At 40.4% G+C, this 23,917-nt stretch overlaps 1 protein-coding gene across 2 annotated transcripts; it reads right to left on the bottom strand.

The window, feature by feature from the left end:
• Positions 1-464: 464 nt before the first annotated feature.
• Positions 465-21,231, bottom strand: NFYB (nuclear transcription factor Y subunit beta). 2 transcript variants are annotated; one of them, XM_023190839.1, is made up of 9 exons: positions 21,083-21,218; positions 18,385-18,471; positions 14,678-14,762; positions 11,009-11,102; positions 8,736-8,866; positions 5,898-6,095; positions 3,942-4,023; positions 3,082-3,161; positions 465-2,444 (listed from the first exon to the last, which is right to left on the bottom strand). In XM_023190839.1, the coding sequence occupies exons 3-9, from the start codon at positions 14,684-14,686 to the stop codon at positions 2,412-2,414; spliced, it is 627 nt and encodes a 208-aa protein (XP_023046607.1). In that variant the 5' UTR covers positions 14,687-14,762; positions 18,385-18,471; positions 21,083-21,218; the 3' UTR covers positions 465-2,411. The 2 variants fall into 2 exon arrangements, with proteins under 2 accessions (XP_023046607.1, XP_023046684.1); XM_023190916.1 differs by lacking the exon at positions 14,678-14,762 and having other exon boundaries at positions 21,083-21,231.
• Between the last annotated feature and the right edge of the window lie 2,686 nt (positions 21,232-23,917).

Consider the following 23,917-nt stretch of genomic DNA (forward strand, 5'->3'; position numbering starts at 1 on the left):
GTAAAGTTTTAGTTAGCAGTACTAGCAAATTACGAAGTTTGGAAATTTGTTGTAGTATATACTAATTTAAAATTTACTCAAATTCCTGGGTTTTTTTTTTTTTGAGACAAGAGTCTCGCTGTATCACCCAGGCTGGAGTGCAGTGGCACAATCTCGGCTCACTTCAGACTCCACCTCCCAGGTTCAAGGGATAATGCCTCAGCCACCAGAGTAGCTGGGACTACAGGTGTGCACCACCACAACCTGCTAATTTTTGTATTTTTTGTAGAGACAGGAGGTTCTCCATGTTGGCCAGGCTGGTCTCAAAACTCCTGACCTGAAAGTGATCCGCCTGCCTCAGCCTCCCAAAGTGCTGGGATTATAGGCATGAGCAACCCCGTGCCTGGCCTCAAATTCCTTTTTTATCTTCATTGTCTACTTGAACATATATTAATCTGTAAACTAATTCTAGAGACAGTATCTGTTAATCAAAGAACAAGTGCTTTTACCAGTTATATAGTGACATACTGCTTGGATCAAGTAGAAAATATCTCAAAAACACACTCATAACGAAGTATCAAAAGCCTTAAAAGTTTGCATATTTGGTAACCCAGCAATTCTAAGAATTTAAGAAAATAGTCATGGATGTACATGAGATTCAGTGAAGTGCTGTTTATAACTGTGAAAAGATGTAGTCAAAATATCCAATAGAAGATTAAATAAATTATGATTGAGTCATACAACAGAATAATAAACCAATAAAAATGATGCAGAAGACTATGTATGACCTGGAAAAGATGTTCCCAATATATTGTTAAGTGAAAAAAGCAGGTTACAAAACGGTATGCACATATGAGCCGACTTTTATAAAAATATACATATTTAGCAAAGTAAACGGACAAATGATATTTATCAAAATATTAACATTGGTTCTTTCAACACAGTAGGATGATTGTTGATTTTGCTTAACTACTCCCCCATTTTTTCCTATTTGAATTTACTATAATGAAGATTGCTTTTTAAATGAATAGTAGGAGATGAGGGCATTATTAACCTCTGATTAGCCCAAATATACTCCTAACGGTCCTTCTGGCAAAGTAAATGTTTCTATTCAGCCTATATCTGGGAAATTGCTTCAACCTTATAAATTTGAGTGTCCTTCAAAGATGATATTCACTCCAACTTCCTTTTAGGCAAACTATACAATAGCAATTTTTGATATTAAAAACTTAAAAAAAAAAACCCTCAAGTTAATTAACACGAAAAAGAATAGATGAGAAAATACAAATCTTCACTTTTCAAAAAGAAACAATCCAAGTACATACTACTAAATTATACAAAGTTACATTATCTAAGTTTAGTTTATTGCAAAGATGAAGACAACACACTAGAAGTTGGCAGCTTCTACTTCACACCGTTCACAGCACTCACTCTGTTCTCCATTTCATTCACTCACCCATGTAAAAGGTCTATACACGCAATGATGTCTGATGTTTCTTGGTTTCCATAGTATAACAGGAAACTTGACGTTTCAATTAAAAAGGTAAAATGAAGACATTTACCATCAGACTATAAAATTCCTCTTCTGTAAGAGGATACTATAGTACTTGAAGATATGATTTGAAACAAAATCATGTACCAAATGAAAGGGGCACCATTTCAAGAGCACTAGGACTACATTAAACTTAAATGTATTCCAACATTCTTAAAAATGTAACTCAAAACCAAATCTAGTCTTAAAAAAGCTCCAATAACTAAAACTACATTAACAGGCACGATGAACAGTGTAAACACTGTTAACGGGCACCAAGTTTAATAGGGCAGACAATATTTGCTTCTGCATTCACACTTATTCAATTACATTTTTCAAAAAAATGATGCTGCTTAAACTATTAATGTTTTACCAAAAAAAAATAATTTTAATAAATACAGCAAATGCTAGAAATCTAGCTAGGTTATCATGCAAGGTATAACCAAGACAAACTCAAATTTGTAATAAAGGCAACTTGCATTCAAAATGAACTCTACCCTTATATTTTATTAAAAGGGCAAACATCATGAATTAACCCAGCTGCTTACTTGAATTACAAAAGTAACATGATTCAATATGAAAATAAGAAACTGTCTACAAATCTCTGACAGTAATAAATTGCAATATACAATGCATACAGGAGTCATACAGAGCAACAAACTCTCGTACAAAACAAAAATATTTTAATACCTTTAAAATCCAAATTTTTCTTTAAAATCATTCATGAAAAAGATTCTCAAGTCAGAATTAACACCTCAATTAGTCAAGCATCAGGAAGCTACATTACAGCTATTAATATACAAAGATACATCTTTTCACCAGTCTTTCCTTCTGATGTCTCTGTTCCAGAATCATACAGACTCTCATTTCTCTACACTTCCCATTCCATCATTTCTTCAGATCATGAAAACTGAATTTGCTGAACACCAGAAATCTAAGATTAGAAAATTTAAATTGGACAAAATTAAAGAAAAGGAGATTAAAGTACAATATCCATATTATAAAAATTCAGTGAATAAAAAGACAATAACAAGTAAGTCTCCTTCCCATTTCTGGTGTATCTTTCTAGAAATCTCCTATGGAAATATGAACATATGCTTATTTTTAACTATTAAGAGAACACTATATACAGTTATCTATATTGAGAAAACACAATTTTAATAACCTTCTTTATCAGGTCCTTATAATGTGTTGAAATTAACTATATCAATAGGTATAATCAAAAAAAAAAATTTTTTTTTTTTTGAGACAGAGTCTCACTCTATTGCCCAGGCTGGAGTGCAGTGGTGTGATTTCAGCTCACTGCAACCTCCACCTCTGAGGTTCAAGCGATTCTCCCGCTTCAGCCTCCGAGTAGCGGGGATTACAGGTACCCGCCACGACACCCGGCTAATTTTTGTATTTTTAGTAGAGACAGGGTTTCACCATGTTGGCCAGGCTGGTCTCGAACTTCTGACCTCAGGTGATCCACCCGCCTCAGCCTCCCAAGGTACTGGGATTATAGGTGTGAACCACAGGGCCCTGCCAATACAAGCAAATTTTTTAAGCGTTTAAAATATAAAGGACTGTACCTGTTGATATGATGTTGTGTAAACCATAACATTTTGTTGTTGACCGTCTGTGGTTATTAAGCCAGCTGGTAACTGGTTAGCTAAAAGAAAAAAAATTAGTTAAAGAGGGAAAAGAACTGTATCTACTTTCATGGGCTGAATCTTAAGGTTGTACCATTAATGTCTCATTACAATTCTGCCCCATATCAATGATGTAGCCTTGGACAAAATAATAAATCCTCCAATTTTCCATTTTAAAAAATGTTTTTAAAAATGTTAAAAAAAAATCTAAAAACCACATTATTTTATATTGTGTTTTTCAATTTTCCTATCTCTAACATGTATCTTAGCTAACTGCCCATGTGTACAAATCTGTAGACAGACTACTTGAAGTTTCTGATTCATGATTACACTACACCATGATGTTTGGCTGGGAGCAACATATAACTGAGCAGCATATAGTTTACATATGAGAAATATATATAATGAGAAATTGACTCACCATAGCCCTTTTATTTCACCAATATGACAACATGATACTCAATTAAAAAAAAAAAAACAGTTCAAATTTATTTAAATCATAAGATTTTATATTACAAACTACAATTCCTTAATATTCCTATCTCATATGAATCTTCACCATAAACTAGGGGCTACGGAACTCAGTCAGAACTATCAGTGAAAGGTTATAATGTCTACAGAATTAAACTCTTCTACACTTATCACTCACTGACTTCAAATAAAAGGGCATGAACTGATAAGAACTATTTAAAATAGTGCTTTGTCAAAATACTCAGTGCTGACATTCCAAAAATACCATTAGACACTTAGTATGAATCACTGCTAACAATCTACATGACTTGTATTATAAGAATGCTTACTAAATGCCTCCTCTGTAAGCTCTTCACTTAGTCCATCTGTAGCTGTGACTGCTCCACCAATTCCCTTTTCTCCTTTCATAGCCTGAGGAAGGAAAAAAAAAAAGTCACTGATATTCAAATGAAATTGTCTTCCAAACACGAATGCTTACTTATTGCCTAAAATTAGGAGCTTCTATTATTACAAACTCTAAGCAGAGTATTTATTAACATGTCTAGTTAATTACATATGAAGAATGCTTTCAAAAGGCTAACTTTTAATATAAGCTGTAATCATTAACAAGACAGAGTAATGACCTAGAAAACAGAGTACAGATAAAAATAAATTCTTCTAATTCCACACCATATCAAAGGGGTAAGAGAACTCTACTTACAGATGAAGAAATCTGCAAAATACCACCAATATTGAGCTTATAAATCTACAAATGATCCAAGTGATCACTTAAGTATATATATGCCTCTCAGTCAACTGGGCAGTACTGCAGCAAGTTGAGAGTTAAAAATTCCTAAATTAGTTTGGCCAAATACTTCTAGGTTCCTATGATACTGAAGATTTGTAAAAATACTGTCAGGAATTTACACATTCTTTTCCTACTTCAATCATTCCATGCAAATATCACTAATTTAATGGGATTCAAACACTAAAGATATTAAGAATATATTTTGAAAGTAATGTGAATCTGACACCTAAGCTGGCATGTGGAAATAAATATGCTAAACTCAATTCCTTTTCACAAAATCCATTCCTACAAGCAAAGATAAACCTAAGAAGAAGAATTCAATCAATAATAAGAAAGACATGATTATACCTTCCTCTTTTTATTATCTTCTTTTAAATTAACAATAGCAGCAAGAAGTAACATTAATGAGCACTGAACATTATTTATTTAGTCCCATCAATAATTCTATGATATAGGTACTCATTAGCCTCATTTTACAGAAGAGGAAACCAAAGCCTAAAGTAATTAAATAATCTGTCCAAGGCCACAGAATTTGCCTGTGGCAGAGCTGGGATTCAGCCTCCTGGTAGTCTGAATCCAAAGTCTGTGCCTTAAATCATTATATAACTATGCTATAGTTAGTAATAAACAAAGGGAAAAAGAAAGGACTTACTATTTAAGTACTGTAATATAAGTCAGTGATCCCCAAACCCCAGGCTGCAGACTGATGAGGGTCCGTGGCCTGTTAAGAACCCAGCCACACAGCAGGAGGTGCGGGTCTGGTAATCCAGCACTACCACCCGAGCTCCTCCTCCAGTCAGATCAGTGGCCATGTTAGATTCTCATAGGTGCTCGAACCTATTGTGAACTGCGCATGCAAGGGATCTAGGCTATGCATTCCTTATGAGAATCTAACTAATGCCTGATGATCTGAGGTGGAACAGTTTCATCCTGAAGCCATCTGCCCCTCGCACCCCTCCCCTGACCCCAGTCCATGGAAAAATTGCTTTCCGCAGAACAGGTCCCTGGTGCCAAAAAGGTTGCGGACTGCTGATATAACCAATTAAATAATTCTGAGAAATGTTACATAATGTACTACAAAATGAATTTTTTAAACAAATAATACATTTAAAAAGTTGAAGTAAATAACGTCTCTTATTTTCTTAAAAGCACAAAGAGGGCTGGGAATGGTGGCTCACACCTGTAATCCCAGCACTTTGGGAGGCCTAGGCAGGTAGATTACCTGAGGTCAGGAGTTTGAGACCAGCCTGGCCAACATGGTGAAACCCCGTCTCTACTAAAAATACAAAACTTAGCTGGGCATGGTGGCACATGCCTGTAGTCCCAGCTACTCAGGAGGCTGAGGCAGGAGAGTTGCTTGAACCCAGGAGGCAGAGGTTGTGGTGAGCCGAGATCTTGCCACTGCACTCCAGCCTGGGCAACAGAGCGATACTGCATCTCAAAAAAATAAAAAAAGAAGAAGGAAAAAAAAAAGCACAATGGGAGACATTTTATTTACCTCTCTGAATTTCTGAAGGTATAATTTCAGAGGTTCCACATAACTGTCAAAGCCTAAGGTAGACATAGCAAAGAGAATATCTTCTCCATTGATTGTTTTCCGTTTCTCTTGATGGCACCTTTCGCTTGCCTCAGATGTTATAAAGCTGATGAACTCACTCACACACTCTTGAACACATTCTTTGGCATCTTTTGCAATCTGAAGAGAAAATCATAGGTAAATTACAGAAACTATAACCATCACCTTCCTAACAACCTACAAAAATCAAAGCCTATTCAGAAGAACACCTCTTCACCTGATGACTATTTAATCTCGTAAATATATGCTGTAACATTAACACAATGTGTGCTATCAAAAGTCTACACCTCAGAGTCAGAATAAAAACTAAAATACAACTGAAAGAAGCCTTGACAACTATTTACAGAAAACAAGTCTAATTTAGATATAAAAGAGCACCAGGCACAGTGACTCATGCCTGTAATCCCAGCACTTTGGGAGGCTGAGGTGGGCGGATCACCTGAGGTCAGGAGTTCGAGACCAGCCTGACCAACATGGCGAAACCCCATCTCCACTAAAAGTACAAAAAATTACCCAGGCATGGTGGCGGGTGCCTGTAATTGCTGTTGCTCAGGAGGCTGAGGCAGGAGAACTGCTTGAACCCAGGAGGCAGAGGTTGCAGTGAGCTGAGATTGAGCCACTGCACTCCAGCCTAGGCAAAAAGAGTGAGACTCTGTCTCAAAAAAAAATTTAAAAAATTTTAAAAAGATATAAAACAGCAATCACTGGATGTTCCTACCACCCCACAGAGGATGAAAACTCTTACTAACCCAGTACCCCCGGAAAATCAATTCCACCATGCATATTTTGTGGGTGACTTAGGTACCACTTCTCTGCCCTAGCAGAGAAGTGAATTCACAAAAGGCTTGAAAAAGAGAAATAATAACATATGGTGACTTTGACTTTTTTATTATTTGGGATACACAGTGTCAGATACAGGTTTTGAGTTTACTAAAAAGCCTGCCTAAAGAAGCACACATCTGCCATTTCATTATAAAAACAATTTTTCCCTTAAGGGTCTGGGGGTCTAAAAATGAAACTCCAATGGATTAATCAAGCAACTGCAAAGCCACCTGTAACAGCAATACCACTCAAAATCCCTGCTGAAACACACTGTCTTTCACCACCATGCCTATTTTACATACTGGAGAAAGTAAGCAAGAACTGCACAAATGCAGTCAAGCAAGATAATATAATGTGAGCCACATATGAAGTTTAGATTCTCTAGTAGCCATATCAAAACAAAAGTAAAATTAATTTTAATATATTTAACCCAATATATCAAAATTATTACCATTTAAACATAGAATCAATTTTTAAATGAGAAATTTTAATTCTTTTCTTCATACTAAGTCTTCAAAATCTGGTGTTTCAAATTTGCAGCACATCTCCCTTCAGACCAGCCACATTTCAGGTACTTCTGAGCACATGGCTTGTGACTATGGTACTGACCAGTGGCAGCCATAGCCTATGTAAGCAATAATCAGCATTTGTGCTTTTTTTCCCTTAAAACATAAGGACAAAATTCTCAAACTGAAAGTTCTAGGCTTAGGGATGTATTTTAATAGTATATTTATTTGCAAGCTTTATTACTTCCATAAGTCTTTTTAAATTATAAAATGACAGAAAAATTACCAATAGAAAATGATATAAAACATGTGAATTTTAATTCAGACCAAGTGATGAGCAGTGACAATGAGTTTTTAAAAGTTCTAAGAAGACAAAACTACTTAAAAAAAAATGTATCTTAGTATCTATAATGATGTAAAAATAGCTGTTTCCAAATACCAGAATTTGTTTTGGAAAATTCTTATTACACCTATATCAGACCAATACGACCTAAATTTGCTGCAACATTATAGAAGTTACAGCTTCAGGCTGGGTAGTGGCTCACACCTGTAATCCCAGCACTTTGGGAGGCTGAGGTGTGTGGATCACCTGAGGTCGGGAGTTCGAGACCAGCCTGACCAACATGGAGAAACCCCGTCTCTACTAAAAATACAAAATTAGCCAGGCATGGTGGCACATGCCTGTAATCCCAGCTACTAGGGGAGGCTGAGGCAGGAGAATCGCTTGAACCTGGGAGGTGGAGGTTGCGATGAGCCGAGATTGCGCCATTACACTCCAGCCTGGGCAATAAGAGTGAAACTCCATCTCAAAAAAAAAAAAAAAAAAGAAGTTACAGCTTCATACACCCAAACCTGATAGTTCTGACAACGTACCTATTTTTTAAAACAGTCGGGCCAGGCACAGTGGCTCATGTCTATAATCCCAGCACTTTGGAAGGCCGAGGCAGGCAGATTACCTGAGGTCAAGAGTTCAAGACCAGCCTGACCAACACGGAGAAACCCCATTTCCAGTAAAAATACAAAATTAGCTGGGCATGGTGGTGCATGCCTGTAATCCCAGCTACTCGTGAGGCTGAGGCAAGAGAATTGCTTGAACCTGGGAGGCGGAGGTTGCAGTGAGCCGAGATTCTACCATTGCACTTCAGCCTGAGCAACAAGAGTGAAAATCTGTCTTTAAAAAAAAAAAAAAAAAGCAGTCTAAATTCTATTTTATCTGCCTCCAATAAGTGGGAGAGGGGAGAACATTTAGGGACATGACAGAATTGAAAATGGGATACCGTTCAGTAACTGTGTATGTAGACATGAAAGAAATACTTGATTTGCCGAAAGCCTGAATGATTGAAATCAACAGTTAACTGTACCCATGACCTATGAATTTATGTAGTTTCGTGTTTCCCTTGTAAAACCTAGTTAAATTTCTCCTTTACATTACCTTTCCTGTTTGAGGTATGGCGTTTTTCATTATCCTAGCCACATTTGCTATTGGAAGATATATATCTTGTTCTCTGAAACTTTCTTTTGAACCATTTGTGTCCTCATGATCATTCATGCTGTCCTCAGTATCTAAAGAAATAAAAATATTTAGGTTTAAAGCTTCTTATTATTTCTATTTCAAGATAGAAAAAACTACCAAAAAGATCCACTGAATAAAATCATTCTGGTTCATCTCTTAACCCTTATTTAGGGATTAGGACAGCAAGTCTCTTCATAATTTTTACAGAGCCAGAACTGAACTTCTTTATTAATTTCAGACTCACTGCCTAGAATGATTTTTATCCTCAAATATACCCGCTAAAATCCTACTTGCCCATTCTCCAAAAATCTCAAATAACATCTCCATAGCACCTTCAAAAATGATCTTTTCATAAAATATAAGTGTTTCTCTATGCCTTTTCTCTTACACAGTTTTAGAATTTTTATTATTCCTCATTTCTCTATTAGATTTTTGCTACTTGATGTCACAAATCAGCTTTGTGTTTCCTACAGCTTGGTATAGTACCTTCCATAGAGTAGGTACTCATAAATATTTATTGGATGACTTAGCTATAAAACTTACAGACTGTAACCTATGGCTATTTCAATATTACTAGATTAAGAGGTTGTATGTTTCTCCAAACCCAAGTTTATATAAACTCATTTATGTAAAAGTCTATATAAAACTTTTTTAAAGTTGATATAAAGTTGTCTATATAAAGTTTATATAAAATTCTATAAAGAATAGAAAAACTGGACTTGAATATTACTGATCTAGTTGGATTACTAATGTAACTAGTTTTTGAACAAAGCTATAGCAGTGATCCAACTGTTCATACAAGTGACTTTGTGAATTATATAAATTTAGCTATAACTGAAGCTTGCGCAGTACCAATAACATCCTTTTACGACTAAATGCAGTATCCTGTAAGTAAACTGCCCACTCTTCATATGTACTAAGTAAGTAGGCAAGGCACCTAAGTTGATTCAATTTATGTTTTTGTGTGTTTAAAATGATGTTATCAGAATTAATTTATTTGAATATCTGTTTCAGGATGAATTTAATCCCTCTGGCAAGTTTCTTCTAAAAATATATCCCAGTTTTAAAAAATTTTACAAATCAGGTCAGGCGTGGTGGCTCATGACTATAATCCCAGCACTTTGGGAGACTGAAGCAGGCAGATCACCTGAGGTCACGAGTTCGAGACCAGCCTGACCAACATCGCAAAACCCTGTCTCTACTAAAAATAAAAAAAATTAGCTGGGCATAGTGGTGAGCCCTTGTAATCTCAGCTAATGGGCAGGCTGAGGCAGGAGAATCGCTTGAATCCGGGAGGTGGAGGTTGCAGTGAGCCAAGACTGCACCACTGCACTCTAGCCTGGGTGACAGAGCAAGACTCCATCTCAAAAAAAAATATTTTTCTTACAAATCAAAATGCCACAAAAGTAAATTATTTCTGATAGGCCAACATAACACTGTCGTTTTTGGTTTTGTTTTTTTGAGACAGGGTCTCACTGTCACCCAGGCTGGAGTGTGCAGTGGTGCAAACACGGCTCACTGAAGCTTCTACCTCCCAGGTTCAAGTGATCCTCCCACTTCAGCCCCCAGCCCCCTAAGTAGCTGGGACCACAGGTACATGCCACCAAGCCCAGCTAATTTTTTAATTTTTTTGTAGAGGTGGGGCTTCACCATGTTGCCCAGGGTGGTCTCGAACTCCTGAGCTCAAGTGATCTGCCCACCTTGCCGTCCCAAACTGCTGGGATTATAGGCATGAGCACCACACCGAGCCAACACTACCATTCCGATACCTGACATAGTTCAAAGTTAATACTGAATGAAAACCAAAAATAAATCATAAGTGCAAGAAATACAATAGCTAGAAATTTAACTCACCCTCTAAATAATTATTTTAGTTACCCTATCAATTGATTATAAATTTCTCATATTTAACATTTAAACAGGAAGTCAGTAACAAATTTCAAAAGAAACTGTACAGGTTTTAGACAAGGTGTATTTTTATAGTAAAAATCTTTTCAAGGACTCATTCTTTTGAAGACTATTTCTAATAGAAATAGCATGGTACGCCTTTTTAGACTTTCTCATTGAACTGTAACACAAGACTGTAAATTTTCCTATAAAGACAAAACTAACCTAGAACACCATATTAATGAAATGTCCACTTTCTAACTTGCTTCATCTTGTGAATTTGGTTCTAACTGTGGCTTGCTTACCATCATGAGGCTGTATAACATAATGACTTCCTCCAATATAGTCTGCAGAGATTCCTAGTTGAGAAGCATCTGTTGTAGAACTGTCACCATCCATCTATGAGGAGAAAAAGTTTTTTAATACTTTTCAAAGTACTAACAAACGTAACAGATTCAACACTTATAAACTGTCACAGGATGATGGGTCAATTATACTTTTCATAGCCTTAAGCTTACTAAAAGAGAATTTATATTTCTTTTTTAAAAAATTAATGATTTTTTTGAGATGGGGTCTTACTCTGTCACCTAGGCTGGAATGCGGTGGCATGATCACAGCTCACTACAGCTTCAACCTCCCAGGCTGAAGCAATCCTCCCACCTCAGCCTCCAGAGTAGTTGGACTACAGGCATGCACCACCACGTCTAGCCAATTTTTTTGTATTTTTAGTAGAGACGGGGTTTTGCTATGTTGCCCAGGCTGGTCGGGAACTCCTGGGTTCAAGCAATCCGCCTACCTCAGCCTCCCAAAATGCTGAGATTACAGGCATCAGTCACCACAACCAGCCTATATTTCTTGATTTGGAAACTTTCCCACAATTTGTCCACGATTCAAGATTTTCCTATCCATCTTCCCTAAATGATAAGCATAAGGCCAATAACGACAAGGAAATGAATCTAAACTATATGCCTCTTTCTTTTCAAGTGCATAATCTTCAAATATAGTACCACTGGCAACCCTGACTTATAACCTAATTTATCCCTGGAATGATGATCAGCTTAATAAAGCTGGACACAGTGTCACACGCCTGTAGCCCCAGCTACTCAGGAGCTGAGGCAGGAAGACTGCTTGAGCTCAAGAGTTCCAGACCAGCCTGGTCAATGCAGTGAGACCCTGTCTCTTAAAAAAAAAAAAAAAATCAGCTTATGTCATCAACTGGAATCTACCTGTATCCATCACTTCCAGCTCTCCTGCTAAACCCTGATTTTCCTTTTGCTCCTGCTGCAAACTTTCTTTGCTTTCTCATAGAAGTTCCAAAATAGGCCGGGTGCGGTGGCTCAAGCCTGTAATCCCAGCACTTTGGGAGGCCGAGACGGGCGGATCATGAGGTCAGGAGATCGAGACCATCCTAGCTAACACGGGGAAACCCCGTCTCTACTAAAAAAAAAAAAAAAAAGTACAAAAAACTAGCCAGGCAAGGTGGCGGGCGCCTGTCGTTCCAGCTACTCGGGAGGCTGAGGCAGGAGAATGGCGTGAACCCGGGAGGCGGAGCTTGCAGTGAGCTGAGACCCAGCCACTGCACTCCAGCCAGGGCGACAGAGCCAGACTCCGTCTCAAAAAAAAAAAAAAAGAAGTTCCAAAACAGACAATATCTCCGTTCAAACTGTTACTTGGTATAAGAAGCATGTGGATTCCCTGCACAATTCTGTACCCAGGCAAGCCAAAAGTACACCCATGTTTTGAATGAGCCCATAAACTCTTGATTCTAGTCAAAGGTTAATTTTCTCTCCCCGTGCCAAGTCAGGGCCAGGTGTGGCTCATGCCTGTAATCCCAGCACTTTGGGAAGCTGAGGTGGGAGGATCACTGGGGCCCACAAATTCAAGATTAGCCTGGGCAACACAGTGAGACCCTGTCTCTAAAAAAATAAAAATTAAAAAATTAGCCAGGCGTTGTGGCATGTGCTTGTAGTCCTAGCTACTTGAGAGGTTGAGGTGAGAAGATCACTTGAGCCTAGGAGGTTGAGGCTGCAGTGAGCCGTGATCACACCACTGCACTCCAGCCTCAATGGCAGAGTGAGACCCTGTCTCAAAAAAACGGAGGGGTCAGGAAGATCTATGTATAAAGATAGGAAAATTACCTGCACAGACAAGAATAAGAGTTAAAATTCCTATTTTAAAAAAAGCCTGCTTAATTAATTTTGCTGAGAGCTAAGAGAATTCCAAGAGGGAAAGTCTGGAAAAAAGTAAATCATAAGCCCTGAACTGGCTCCATTCAACTTCACCAACATGGCAGATCCTAGAAGGCTTTCTATTTTGCAAATACTACTACTCAAAATAGGATATCTGTGAGTGAAAAAATTTTAAATGCATTATCTGAATAAAAAGTATAGCAAAAATCAAGTATAATTCATATACACCTTCAGGCTGAACAAAAAAGAGAAATTTGACCGTTCATTAAGGCCTAGGACCCAGTATAAACTTCACGTTATTAACTGCAAAATTTTAGTCCTTGTATAACACATGTCTTCTCCATCTCTGTTGGATTTTTATTTAATATTAAAATACTGGGCTAGTTTTCAGGTCTTCAATAACATGGCGTTTCTTTCATACATCTGTTGACTGTGATGCCTAATATAACTGTAGATAAAGACACATTTCTATAATTTATATAGTTGTTGTAAGGGGGTAGAAAATAGAATTCACAGACCTTTAATAATCTGTGAACATAGGGTACCTATTTGATACTTTTTAGTAGCCTCTAAGAAGTAAAAAACAAAGTCAGTCACCTGATTCTGACTCTCCTACTGATCCCCTGAAAATAAACATCCCTGCCAATTAAATGTATTTCCGTATAAAATGTAAATAACAATACCACCCTCCCCATCTTAAACTAACACAAATGAATGTGAAACATTGCCCGAAAATCAAATGCTATTTTGATTCTAAAATGCTAACATACTAGGAGAGTATCCTTTAATAGACATGATGATGGATTTTTTTTACAGCCATAAAAGAATGGTCAATTATGATAGCTGTGAGCTGACTAGCTTTTACAATGACCTAAGGAAGATCAAGGTGCAGGAGACAGGACCAAAGTGGTTGTTTCAGAACCTACAATTGGAAACAAAACTTTGATTGGGGTGGGGAGGTCAGGCAGTGGGTTGGGAAGAATAACAGAAATTCTTTCCTGAATGAGTGTTTACATGATACCGTAAATCTTTTAAAATTGGCTATGAGCAAGACACTGTTCAAATAACCAAGCGGATCTGGGAGATGAATTAATTTAGAAATATAACACAAACAAAAGTATTAAAGGAAAAAAGTTTAAATCATATTATCTTGTCATGCACTGGAATTAGCAACGAGATTATCATTTGGACTAACAGCATTAACCCCTCTAAACCTCAGTCTTCTAAAAGTGAAGATACAAGTATTTCCTAGAGTTGTCAGAATTAAATAAAGACTAGAAAGCTGCTAAAGACAGTGTTTGGCACGTAGTGTACCCCACAGACATTCGATCTCATCCTCCCTCCTTTGAAGAGAAGCCACACATCATCTGCTTAACTGTATGTGTCTTCAGTTCCACAAGTTTTAGCTTTCTATCATTTCACACCTTCTGTCTTCCTTTCCTCTATCCTTCTACCATTAAAATCCTGCCCCAGACTTTAATCCCAGTGTTCTCTATCCTCCTTGAATCTTTCTGATTTATCCTTTCTGCAATTCAAAAACAAATGTTCTGTTCTTTAAAGCTCTACGGCACTTAGTACCTTTCACTCAATAAATCAGCCTAATCTTTGATGCTTAGAATATGCCAGCCATTTGCCTACATATAAGAATGATGGGAAAAAACTTGCTAGATGCATCCCAAAGGTTTTTTCCAGGTCTAAAACATCCTATAAAAATTTATAAAACAGACTGTAGATTTTCAGTAAGCCAGCCAACAAATATTTACTGAGTGAGCGCTTAGTATTTACCAGGTCCATGCTATGTGCTGGTCACGTAGCTGTCAACAACAGACAAGGTCTCTGTCCTCAGCTTGCAGGACAAATGTTACATAACCTGGGAGGCAGGGTGAAGGGGTAGAGAACAGAGCCTATTAGTCCTTCCAGGACACAGGCTCTGGAATCGAATCACCTAATTTGAATTCCCTGCCCCTTACCATGAGACCTTGAACAAGCTGGATGAGAACAAGACTTAACCTCCCAGGGCTCCTGTACAGGTTAGGAGCTAATCCATGTAAAGACAGCATAGTACAATGGGCATACTCAGTAAGTGGTATATATAGCTATTAAAATAATTACAAATAATTAAGTAATTGCTAGTGCCAAGTACGAAGAAAAACAAAGATGTTTTGTTATGTGCTATGTGAGTTTACTCCAAAAGGGACCTCACTAGTCTGAGGGGTCAAGAAAGGCTAGCTTAGGAAATGACATTGAAAATGAGACTGAAAGGTGAATAGAAATCAGTCAGACAAAAAGAAAGGTGGGAAACGAATGTTCCAGGCAGAGAAAACCAAGAAACACAGTACTGGTGGATTGGAAGGAGCTAAGGAGGGGCTAGATCAAGCAGTGTCCTGTGGACAAGAGGAAATCAAAGAAGAGTTTTAAGCAGAAGAGCACAAACCATATTCAAAAAAAAAAAAAAAAAAAGGTTCCCTCTGGCTACAGTTCAGTACAGAAACCGACCTGGAAGGGAGCACAAATAGGCACAGAAGACCAGTGAGGACTATAATGCTGCAGTCAGGGCATGACTTCAGGCAAGATAATGATCATTTTAGCATCAGGTCCGGGCGAGAGCGCTGGAGATCAAGAGAAGCAGAACAACTAGACAGCTTTTTAGTAGGTGACTTGGTGACTGACTGATAGAGCTACAGGAAGACCAAGGATAGTGCTGGGATTCTTGCAGCTGGAGAGACAGACAGCTGTCACCACAGAGAATGGGAGAAGAAAGGAAGGGGAGTGCTGGACAGCATAGAGCCTAGCTGAAGCTAATGACCGTGAATTTACAGTGGTGCCAATATGTCCAATGTGACACTTGAAAGGCCTGATATGAGAATACAAAAGAGAAAGTGTTGGATTTCACCCAGGTAATGAGGCTGGAAGAGCACAGCATGTAGGATAATGACAAGGGGACAATGATGAATCCTTAGACCCAAGGGAACGATAAATATGGACAAAGAGTGGTTAAATCCCAATAAATTCATTTTAATGACTATTCTAATTATTTAGTTGAATTGACAGAATTATTTTTGAAAATACGATGTGAAATAAACAGGTAGCGGGCTAATAAATCTTTATTCTTTTTTTTGATGTAGCTGTACTTAAACTATGCTAATAATTTGTTCCATAAACAAATACTGCCCTCTTTAATGTTTACATTTATTGAACACTTTCTAAATACCTCATGCAATGTTCACAAGCCTGTGATGCAGGTGAGAAAACTGAGGAACATGAGGCTAATGATTTGCCTGAGGTGACACAGTAAATGGGACTGAAATCCAGGGCCTCAGATGCCAACTACTCTCTACAGCATTCCTGCCTAGTTTTTCATGTAGTTCTTACACCTATTTCTTTAATTTGTCCCCTTTACATTCTAAGGCTACCGATTATACGTTGAAAACACTGAAATTAGCTTCTCAAACCAGGATGGTGTTTGTGAGATGGTAAAGAAGTGCACCCTGGACAACGGTGAGGAGCACTGGCTCTTAGGACCGATTTCGTGGGTTTGAAGCTTGGCTCCCCGTTTATGAGTTCTCTTTGTGTTTTCAGCTTCCCCATTTTTAAAGTGATGTTACTATGAGGAAGCTATTGTATTAAAAAGTACTTAGCAAAGTGCAAGATACATAGTCAGAACTCGACAAATGTAATCTTAATACTGCCCCCTCAAATACGGTTCTCATTATTCTTCCAGGCAGAGATTCCTCTCTCTCTTAATTTACCCTTTTACCTGTTTTCTGGGTTACATTCCTTTTATCCCTCTGAGGATAAGAAATAATACAAAGATTCCTCTTCTCTAATGTATCTTCAATCCTCCCTACCAGCTCCTTCACTCTTCCTTAAACATGCTTAGTCTCCCTCATTAAGCACACAGAAGTACATATATAAAATCTTAATTCTGCCCCATACCCTTGCCTAGCTACCCTTCTTGCCCTGACAGTTAAGAAACCTCTTCATTTCTATTTAAACTCCTGAATGTGTACTTTTTAACCCCAACCCAGAATGAAACCACTCTTCAAAGCTGCCAGTGATCTTGTCCTCATCCTACTTGACTGTTCTTTGTAGTGCTGGCTACTGCTGGCCACATATATTTATGCTTGGAATTCTCTCCTGCTCTGATTTCCAAAGCAATATTCTTTCCTCCCACCCCCTAATTGTTAACATCACCCAAGGTTATCCTTCTCTTTCTTCCCTTATTTTAATGGAACTCACTAAGTATCACTTCTATGCTCATACATTCCAAATCTACAACCAATATCCTGCTTGCCACTCAAGCAACCCATGCCTGTACAGCATGTCTAATATCCCATCACTGCAAATTTAAGATATTGGTAAATGAAACTCACCTTCTCCCATCCCCTGCAAGGAGGCAAGGAGGGAGATTTCCCTTTCCACTACTGTAATTCTGCTAAGAAGAATACCAGTCTTTCACACTGCCCAGCTAAATATACCAGCATCATCTTAGGTTCTTCCATCTCCTTCAAGCTCTGCCTCATCTATTACCTCTCTAAAAACGTCTCCTAGATATGCTTTCCCTTTCCTGTTTCCACTGGATTACTACCCCAGCCCATCTTAACATATTGTTGTAAGGCTAATCTCACCACAACACCACTTCTATACTCTTGAACCTATTCTCAAAGGTTGCTAAAGGCCTCCTGTGTCAAATCCAAATCTCATTTTCGTGACTTCACATGAGCAGATCGCACATTTAACCTAATCAAACTCATTTCCTACTTTTCTCTATCTTCATGGTTAATAAAAATCTTTGTGCTAGAATGTGCTTTATTTAGGGATCACTAAGTGCATTTCTTTCATTTTAGGAGTGAAGCAACCATAGCTGGCCCAAAGCTGTAACACGCCCGCCCCAGGTTAGAGATAGAGTAGCACATCCAGAATTAAATATCCAGAGGGGACAAGTGCTTTCTCTTTCCTACATTATCCTTTAAGATCTACCCTGGACCATGCACCTCTACTCCTGATCCCCTAAACTTAAGTTGCCCATCCTGCCACCAGGCTTTTGCTTTTGGTGATACCCTTCACCAATCCACTCCCACCCTCTATTTCAAGGCTCAGTTCAAGGTCTGCAGGATCCCTCTGTGACATTCCCAAGTACCCAGGCCCATCACACCTTTCTTCTTCCCACATCTACTGCACTTAAGAGTTAGCATTTTCCATTCTGGGCATAACTGTCCCCTACGTATTCAATTAACTGGCTAAACAGACAGCCCCTTTACAGCCGGGACAGGTTACCCTGTAGCCTCAACAGCACTTAGGGACCCATGGGAAATAATATATGCAAGAAGCTGAAAATAAGGAAGCAACAGGAATAAGCAGAGGTACTATCTGACTAGACTTGAAACTCATTCATTCTATCAGGCACCTCCAGTATAAATCAGTTATAATTTTATTTCCAGCCAATTACTATTCAAATCTAATTAACAACCAAAATGGTAAAACATACTTACTGTCATGAAATACTGTCAGAACAACGTGTTGTCAGTGGTGCTGAAGAACACCTGTCTAAAAAGGTGTCTAATCTTTGTGATTTCAACCTAAAAGATAAACATCTATTAGGACCTAACATCTATCAGTAGTAAAAATATATCAAATGTATCACTTACAGGCTTTTTATCTCATAAAATTAAAGAGGGCATGTACAATTTTGACTACGATTCATAATCCATGGAGTGCATGGTATAAAATAGTATAAAAAGGCATCATCCAATAAATGTTTGTTGACTTGAAAGATTTATTTTGGAGAACTTACAAACAAGTTAATTCCATGGGGAAAGGAGAAAATGGATTTTCCAACATAACCCTGAATTTAGCCATATTCATCATAAACATTCATTACAATACACCAAACAGGGACCAAATTATATAATATGCAAGACACCAAAAATTATACATCTAAATCACTTAAAACATTAACACTCAAGACGCAAATACACCCCTTATCAACTTAATTTTTTGGTGGCGGTTTTCTGAAATGTTTCAGAGTAACATTTAGGCATTCTATCGCTCAAGAGGAGGAAAAAATTATCTGAGAATATAATGCTTTCCAATTAAGAATCTCAGTTATACTGTAATGAAGATACATTCTGCACTGAGAGGATATCAAAAAAGCAACACAATCAAGACCCTTATTTATAATTTTGAAGCACCACCATTTTTGACTAAAATTGCATCGAAATAGCACTTCATTCTCACTGTAAGGCATAAATAGCTGAACAAATTAGTATCAATTGCAGTGTTACAAGTTTCATTTCTCATTTGTTCCCTTCTCTTTTTCAAAGGAAACAATTAAATGGGTGAGGGGTAGGATGCCAAAACAAAAACACATCCTTTCAGTGTTAATTTTAAAGGGAGAAGATATACTGATACGCATCCAAGCATGAAATCTAGCAAATAGCAGAAAAAATTGTAGCCACTGAATTGAATGTTTTTAATGCCACTAAAAGGGTCCAGGTAGCAAAGACTGCTTGACATTTGCTATAATATTAAAAGTAACTTATAATTTATTTTCAAATATTAATAGTATCCTTTAACGCCAAAACTGCTCAGAAAAGTCCTTCCTTGTAACGAGAAATGTTATTTTTTTAAAGGGTGTCTTTGAAAAAATAAGCCCTCAGAACACTTAAAATATGGGAGCTATATTTATGTATTTTGCTTGGAATGGGGGAGGAGGGTATGGACAGGGGAGTCACACCACACTCACTCACCCAAATAGTTGATTCAGTATATATTTAGATTCAGTACATTAAAGAAAAACACTGCCACTTCATATGGTATATATTTTCTTAAGGGCAGGTTGATATATGTAAAAGCTCAAGGGAATGCATACATCTGTTTAATGTTTGAAGAAATGCAAATTTGTATCCAAGAAAAGCAGTAGTCCCTTCCTCCACCCTCCATTCTTTGGCATCAACAACCAGAGTTTTGCATCAATATACAGTAATCCTTAAATTAAGATACAAGAGCAGCGCAGGGAAGGAATAATTTGCCTTTTAAGGAATTTTTGTTAAACTTTCAATACTTTACAAATAACCCCCCCCCCCCCACTGATTAGTGCCACTGATATTGATCCGTTTGCTTTCATCACTTTATGTTGCTGATTAGTTTCCATACTAAGAGAGATGAAACCACCCCAGTGATTTGTGGCACGAACCACGGAACTATGGGGTCCATGCGGGTTAGTGGGATGCCATTTTTTTTTTAAAGGTCGCAGGCTACCTAACCTTGTTTAAATTATCCTGTTAGAGTGCTTTAAGCGAGATTATGATTTGTGGGTGCTCTGTAATTCTTTGTTCTCAAAGACTACCGTTCCTTAAGGCCCTGCATATTCTCCCGCCTCCCACCACTAATGATTAAAACCTTAGTCCAATCCGAAGGGCTTCCTTCCCACCTTCGGGGCAAGTCCTGGGACCGCAAGCCGCCAGATGGCTGCATTCTTAACGCGCAAACCAGACTGCGGGGAAGCCAAAGCCATGCCTTCCTCCCCACGCAGGTGCCTGGGTGGCCCCAGCCCCACGGCCCGGTCCGGGCGACCTGTCAGCACTGCGAGTGCCGGGAGGCCGCCCCCAGAGCGCATCCCCTGACTCGCCCGGCCGCCCCGGCCCCCGCGCCCAACGCCTGCCTCCCGCCCGCCGCGCGGCCCTCGGGATGTGCGGGGAGACAAAGCGCCGAGCTCCGCCACAGCCCCGCGGGCGGGAGGGGGGCGCCCCCGGGGGCCCGCGCCGCGGCCGGGGCTGGGGCCCGCGCGGCGTCTCCCGCCCCTCTGCCGGCTCCCCGCACAAAATGGAGCCGGCCCGGGAAGCCGTCGAGAGCGGGGCCCCGACGCAGCCCCGCGGCCCCTCCTCGGCCTCGGGCCCGGAGCTCAACGGCGGGGAGCGGGAGGCGGCCTGGCCCGCGTCCCGCCGCTCCTCAGCCCGGCGCACAAAGAGCCGCGCCGCGGCCCCGCGCCCGCTCCCCGGCCCGGCCCGCTGCGGGAGCGGCCTCGCAGGCGCGGGCCCCGGACCCGGCCCGCGCGGGAGGGCGGGAGGCGAGTGCCCCCGGCCGCGGCGGCGTTGGCGGCGGGGACGGCGCCGGGAGGAGACGGACATTTCATTCGAGCTAAAGTGGAGTCGGTTTAGGAGCGATCATTGGCCGAAGCGAGACACAAACCTCCAATGCAGCCCTGGTTGGCTCCCGTCTCCAATCGGCTGTTTGGTTGGACAGAAAATGGCTGCGAAGGAACCAGTCCCAGCGCGGAGCTCCGCTTCCAGGACTCGGCCTCCCCTCCCTCCGCCGCGGGCCGCTTCCCTCGGCGCGACACCCTCCCTCCGCGCCGCCCGCGCGCCCGCCCGCCGCGGCCCCGCCCCGCCCCCTGCCCCGCCCCGCGCTCCTATGAGGCCGCGGCGCTGCTCCGGATCTCGCTCTTCTTGGCTCGAGGTCTTCCAGGGCCGGGCCCGGGCCCGCCGTTCGGGTCTAGGCGGGCCTTTTTCCCTGTGCTGACCCGGGCCTGTGTGAAGCGGAATCTCTCGGGCCTCCCTCTCCTTGTCACCCCTTCCCCCGCCACGTGAAGGTGTCTCAGCCACCCGAGCTCAGCCTGCCTGCGCCTGGATTTTTAAGAAGGGGAAACCAAGGACAGAAGCCGCCCCCCTAGCACGACGCGCCCGGGCCACGGGGAGAGTCTGAACGGCAGGGACCTCTTGGAGCGCCTTCAGCGCCTCGTGTTTTCTTTCCTTGGGTCCCTGTTACCGTCGCTGCATGCACAGCGCTCCCTGTCATTTGGTCCCTGAGCTTGGGTGTTTTTCACATTTCATCTAAAGATGCAGACCCCTGCTAAGTCTAGCCAGCCTTCACCCTGAATCTTGAACTTAAGATGCTGCATTTTCCACCCACCCCCGCCCCTCTAGTAGCTGCAAATTGCCAAGCGGCTTTTCCCAACCAGATGACATTTTGGCTGCAAAAATCCGGGGCCCGTTCTTGCCTCTGTGCAGCCAAGCTCCTTCGCTTTCTCTGACTGCAGTCCCGGGTCCAGCTTCGCTCAGCAGTGACCATCCCAGAGGTGGGTAATCCAACACCACTCACTGCAACTGGAGCTGGGGATGGCGTGCCCTCTGCTTCCACTAACCGAGTGGCTTGCGCCACATTAAACTATCTAGCTTTGATAATGTAAAAATTCAGAGAGATCTTTTATTTATAGAGTTCCCACTGTATCTCAGAGTATTTAAACATTTCTGGGGCAAGTATGGAAGAAAGGACAAATGAAAGCCCCAAATTGTGAAAAGAGGAGTAAGTAGCAATGCCACTCTCATCAGACAGCCTGACTTGAATTCCAGCTCCCCTTCTTACTGGCTTGTGATCTTGCCCAAATGTCTGCTTCTCAGGGTCATTTGGGATAATGTATACATAGAAAGCCCTTAAAAAAAAAAAGTTATCCCAGCACTTTGGGAGGTCGAGGCGGGCGGATCACCTGAGGTCAGGAGTTCAAGACCAGCCTGACCAACATGGTAAAACCCCGTCTCTACTAAAAATACAAAAATTAGGCGGGCATCGTGATGGGCACCTGTAATCCCAACTACTCAGGAGGCTGAGGCAGGAGAATCACATGAATCCGGGAGGCGAAGGTTGCAGTGAGCCGAGATCGCGCCATTGCACTCCAGCCTGGACGACAGAGCAAGACTCCGTCTAAAAAAAAAAAAGAAAAGAAAAGAAAAAAAGTTATCCTAAGATCTTTATATAGCAAGAATTTCTTCAATCTCCATCAAACATTTAAAAAGTGTTATTTGCAAAAAAAAAAAAAAAAAAGGAAGAATTGGCCTGAGTTTAATTTCTCCCTTTCTCTATGCTTACCCATAGTGGAGATTTAGGAGTGAAATGATGTGTTCGAAGGTTCAAGGGCAGGAAATATAAAAACACAAGTAATAGAATTGGGAGAAGGATGACTAATCCTTCTTCCAATTATGAATAGTGAACCAAAAGATGTGAAGATGACTACTTTTCTGAGTTTATCATTTCAGTACTGTGTATCTAAACTATGTACTTAATTCAAATTCCACTAAAAGGTAGTATCAGCTCCTACGGTTCTGCAGGCATTGTACTAGAAGCCCCAGGGCTACAAAGGTGAATGAATCACTCTCCTTACCCTGGGGAGCCAGAACTCCAGGAGAAATGGAACCCAGTCCACATCCCCTCTGCAATTGGATCCTAGGTCATCCTGCCTTGACAACCAACCTGTGTTCTCTGTGCCTTCTGTGTCTATTTCAGGAAGCCCCCAGTAAATGTTAACCATTTTTCTGATGTCTTGGTGAAAGAGGGAGGCCACGATCATAATTTAGTCTTGGAAAAAACACTGCAGCTAACCTAGTCTTTGCATTAAAAGTCAGAGACAGGTAATTGAGTGTCTTTATTTCGAGTCTGTACACCACAGCTGCCAGTTAGTTTATATCACTATTTATCTAGGCATCATAATTCAGCAAACAATGAAACAGAATCCCTGGCCCCATGAAGACTTCACAGTTAGATTTTACTTCATCACTTCAACGAGGCCTCGTAAAATTCCCATGAGGACAGTGTCTAGTAGAATATTGTCTCCACTTCCACCTTCCTGATTCTTTTCTTGCTCCACTCTTCTCAATCATTCTATGCACTGAGGCCTAGAAGGATCTGCCTTCAGCTTCCCTCTCCCACCCGGCTTGTGGCTCTTCCTCAACCCTGACCTCACCACCCTCTAGACCCACTGGCCTATGCATTGCTCCTCACACATGCACCAGCCTTAAGATCCTCACTGGCTCCTTTTCATCACTGAGGTCTTGCCCCTTCAACGTGGGACTTCCCTGATCCCTTCTTCTTAAGTAGCCCCACCCAGTTACTCTCTATCCTGTCATCCAGCTGTATTATTCTATGTAAAAGTAAATATGATTATGTTTACTCCAATACCCTTAGCCTAACTGGATTATCTTGTTTATTTGTTGGCTATAAGTACATATATCTGAAATGGAAACAGGCTAGGCT

Source organism: Piliocolobus tephrosceles, chromosome 10, assembly GCF_002776525.5.
Source record: "Piliocolobus tephrosceles isolate RC106 chromosome 10, ASM277652v3, whole genome shotgun sequence".
Taxonomy (NCBI): Eukaryota; Metazoa; Chordata; class Mammalia; order Primates; family Cercopithecidae; genus Piliocolobus; species Piliocolobus tephrosceles.

What these genes read in the sequence shown, in the direction of transcription:
- NFYB (XM_023190839.1), bottom strand. An exon ending in TGTTATACAGCCTCATGATG is followed by an intron (nt 8,867 to 11,008) that starts GTAAGCAAGCCA and finishes TTATTTCTTTAG; the next exon opens with ATACTGAGGACAGCATGAAT. An exon ending in CCATACCTCAAACAGGAAAG is followed by an intron (nt 6,096 to 8,735) that starts GTAATGTAAAGG and finishes TTTTCTCTTCAG; the next exon opens with ATTGCAAAAGATGCCAAAGA.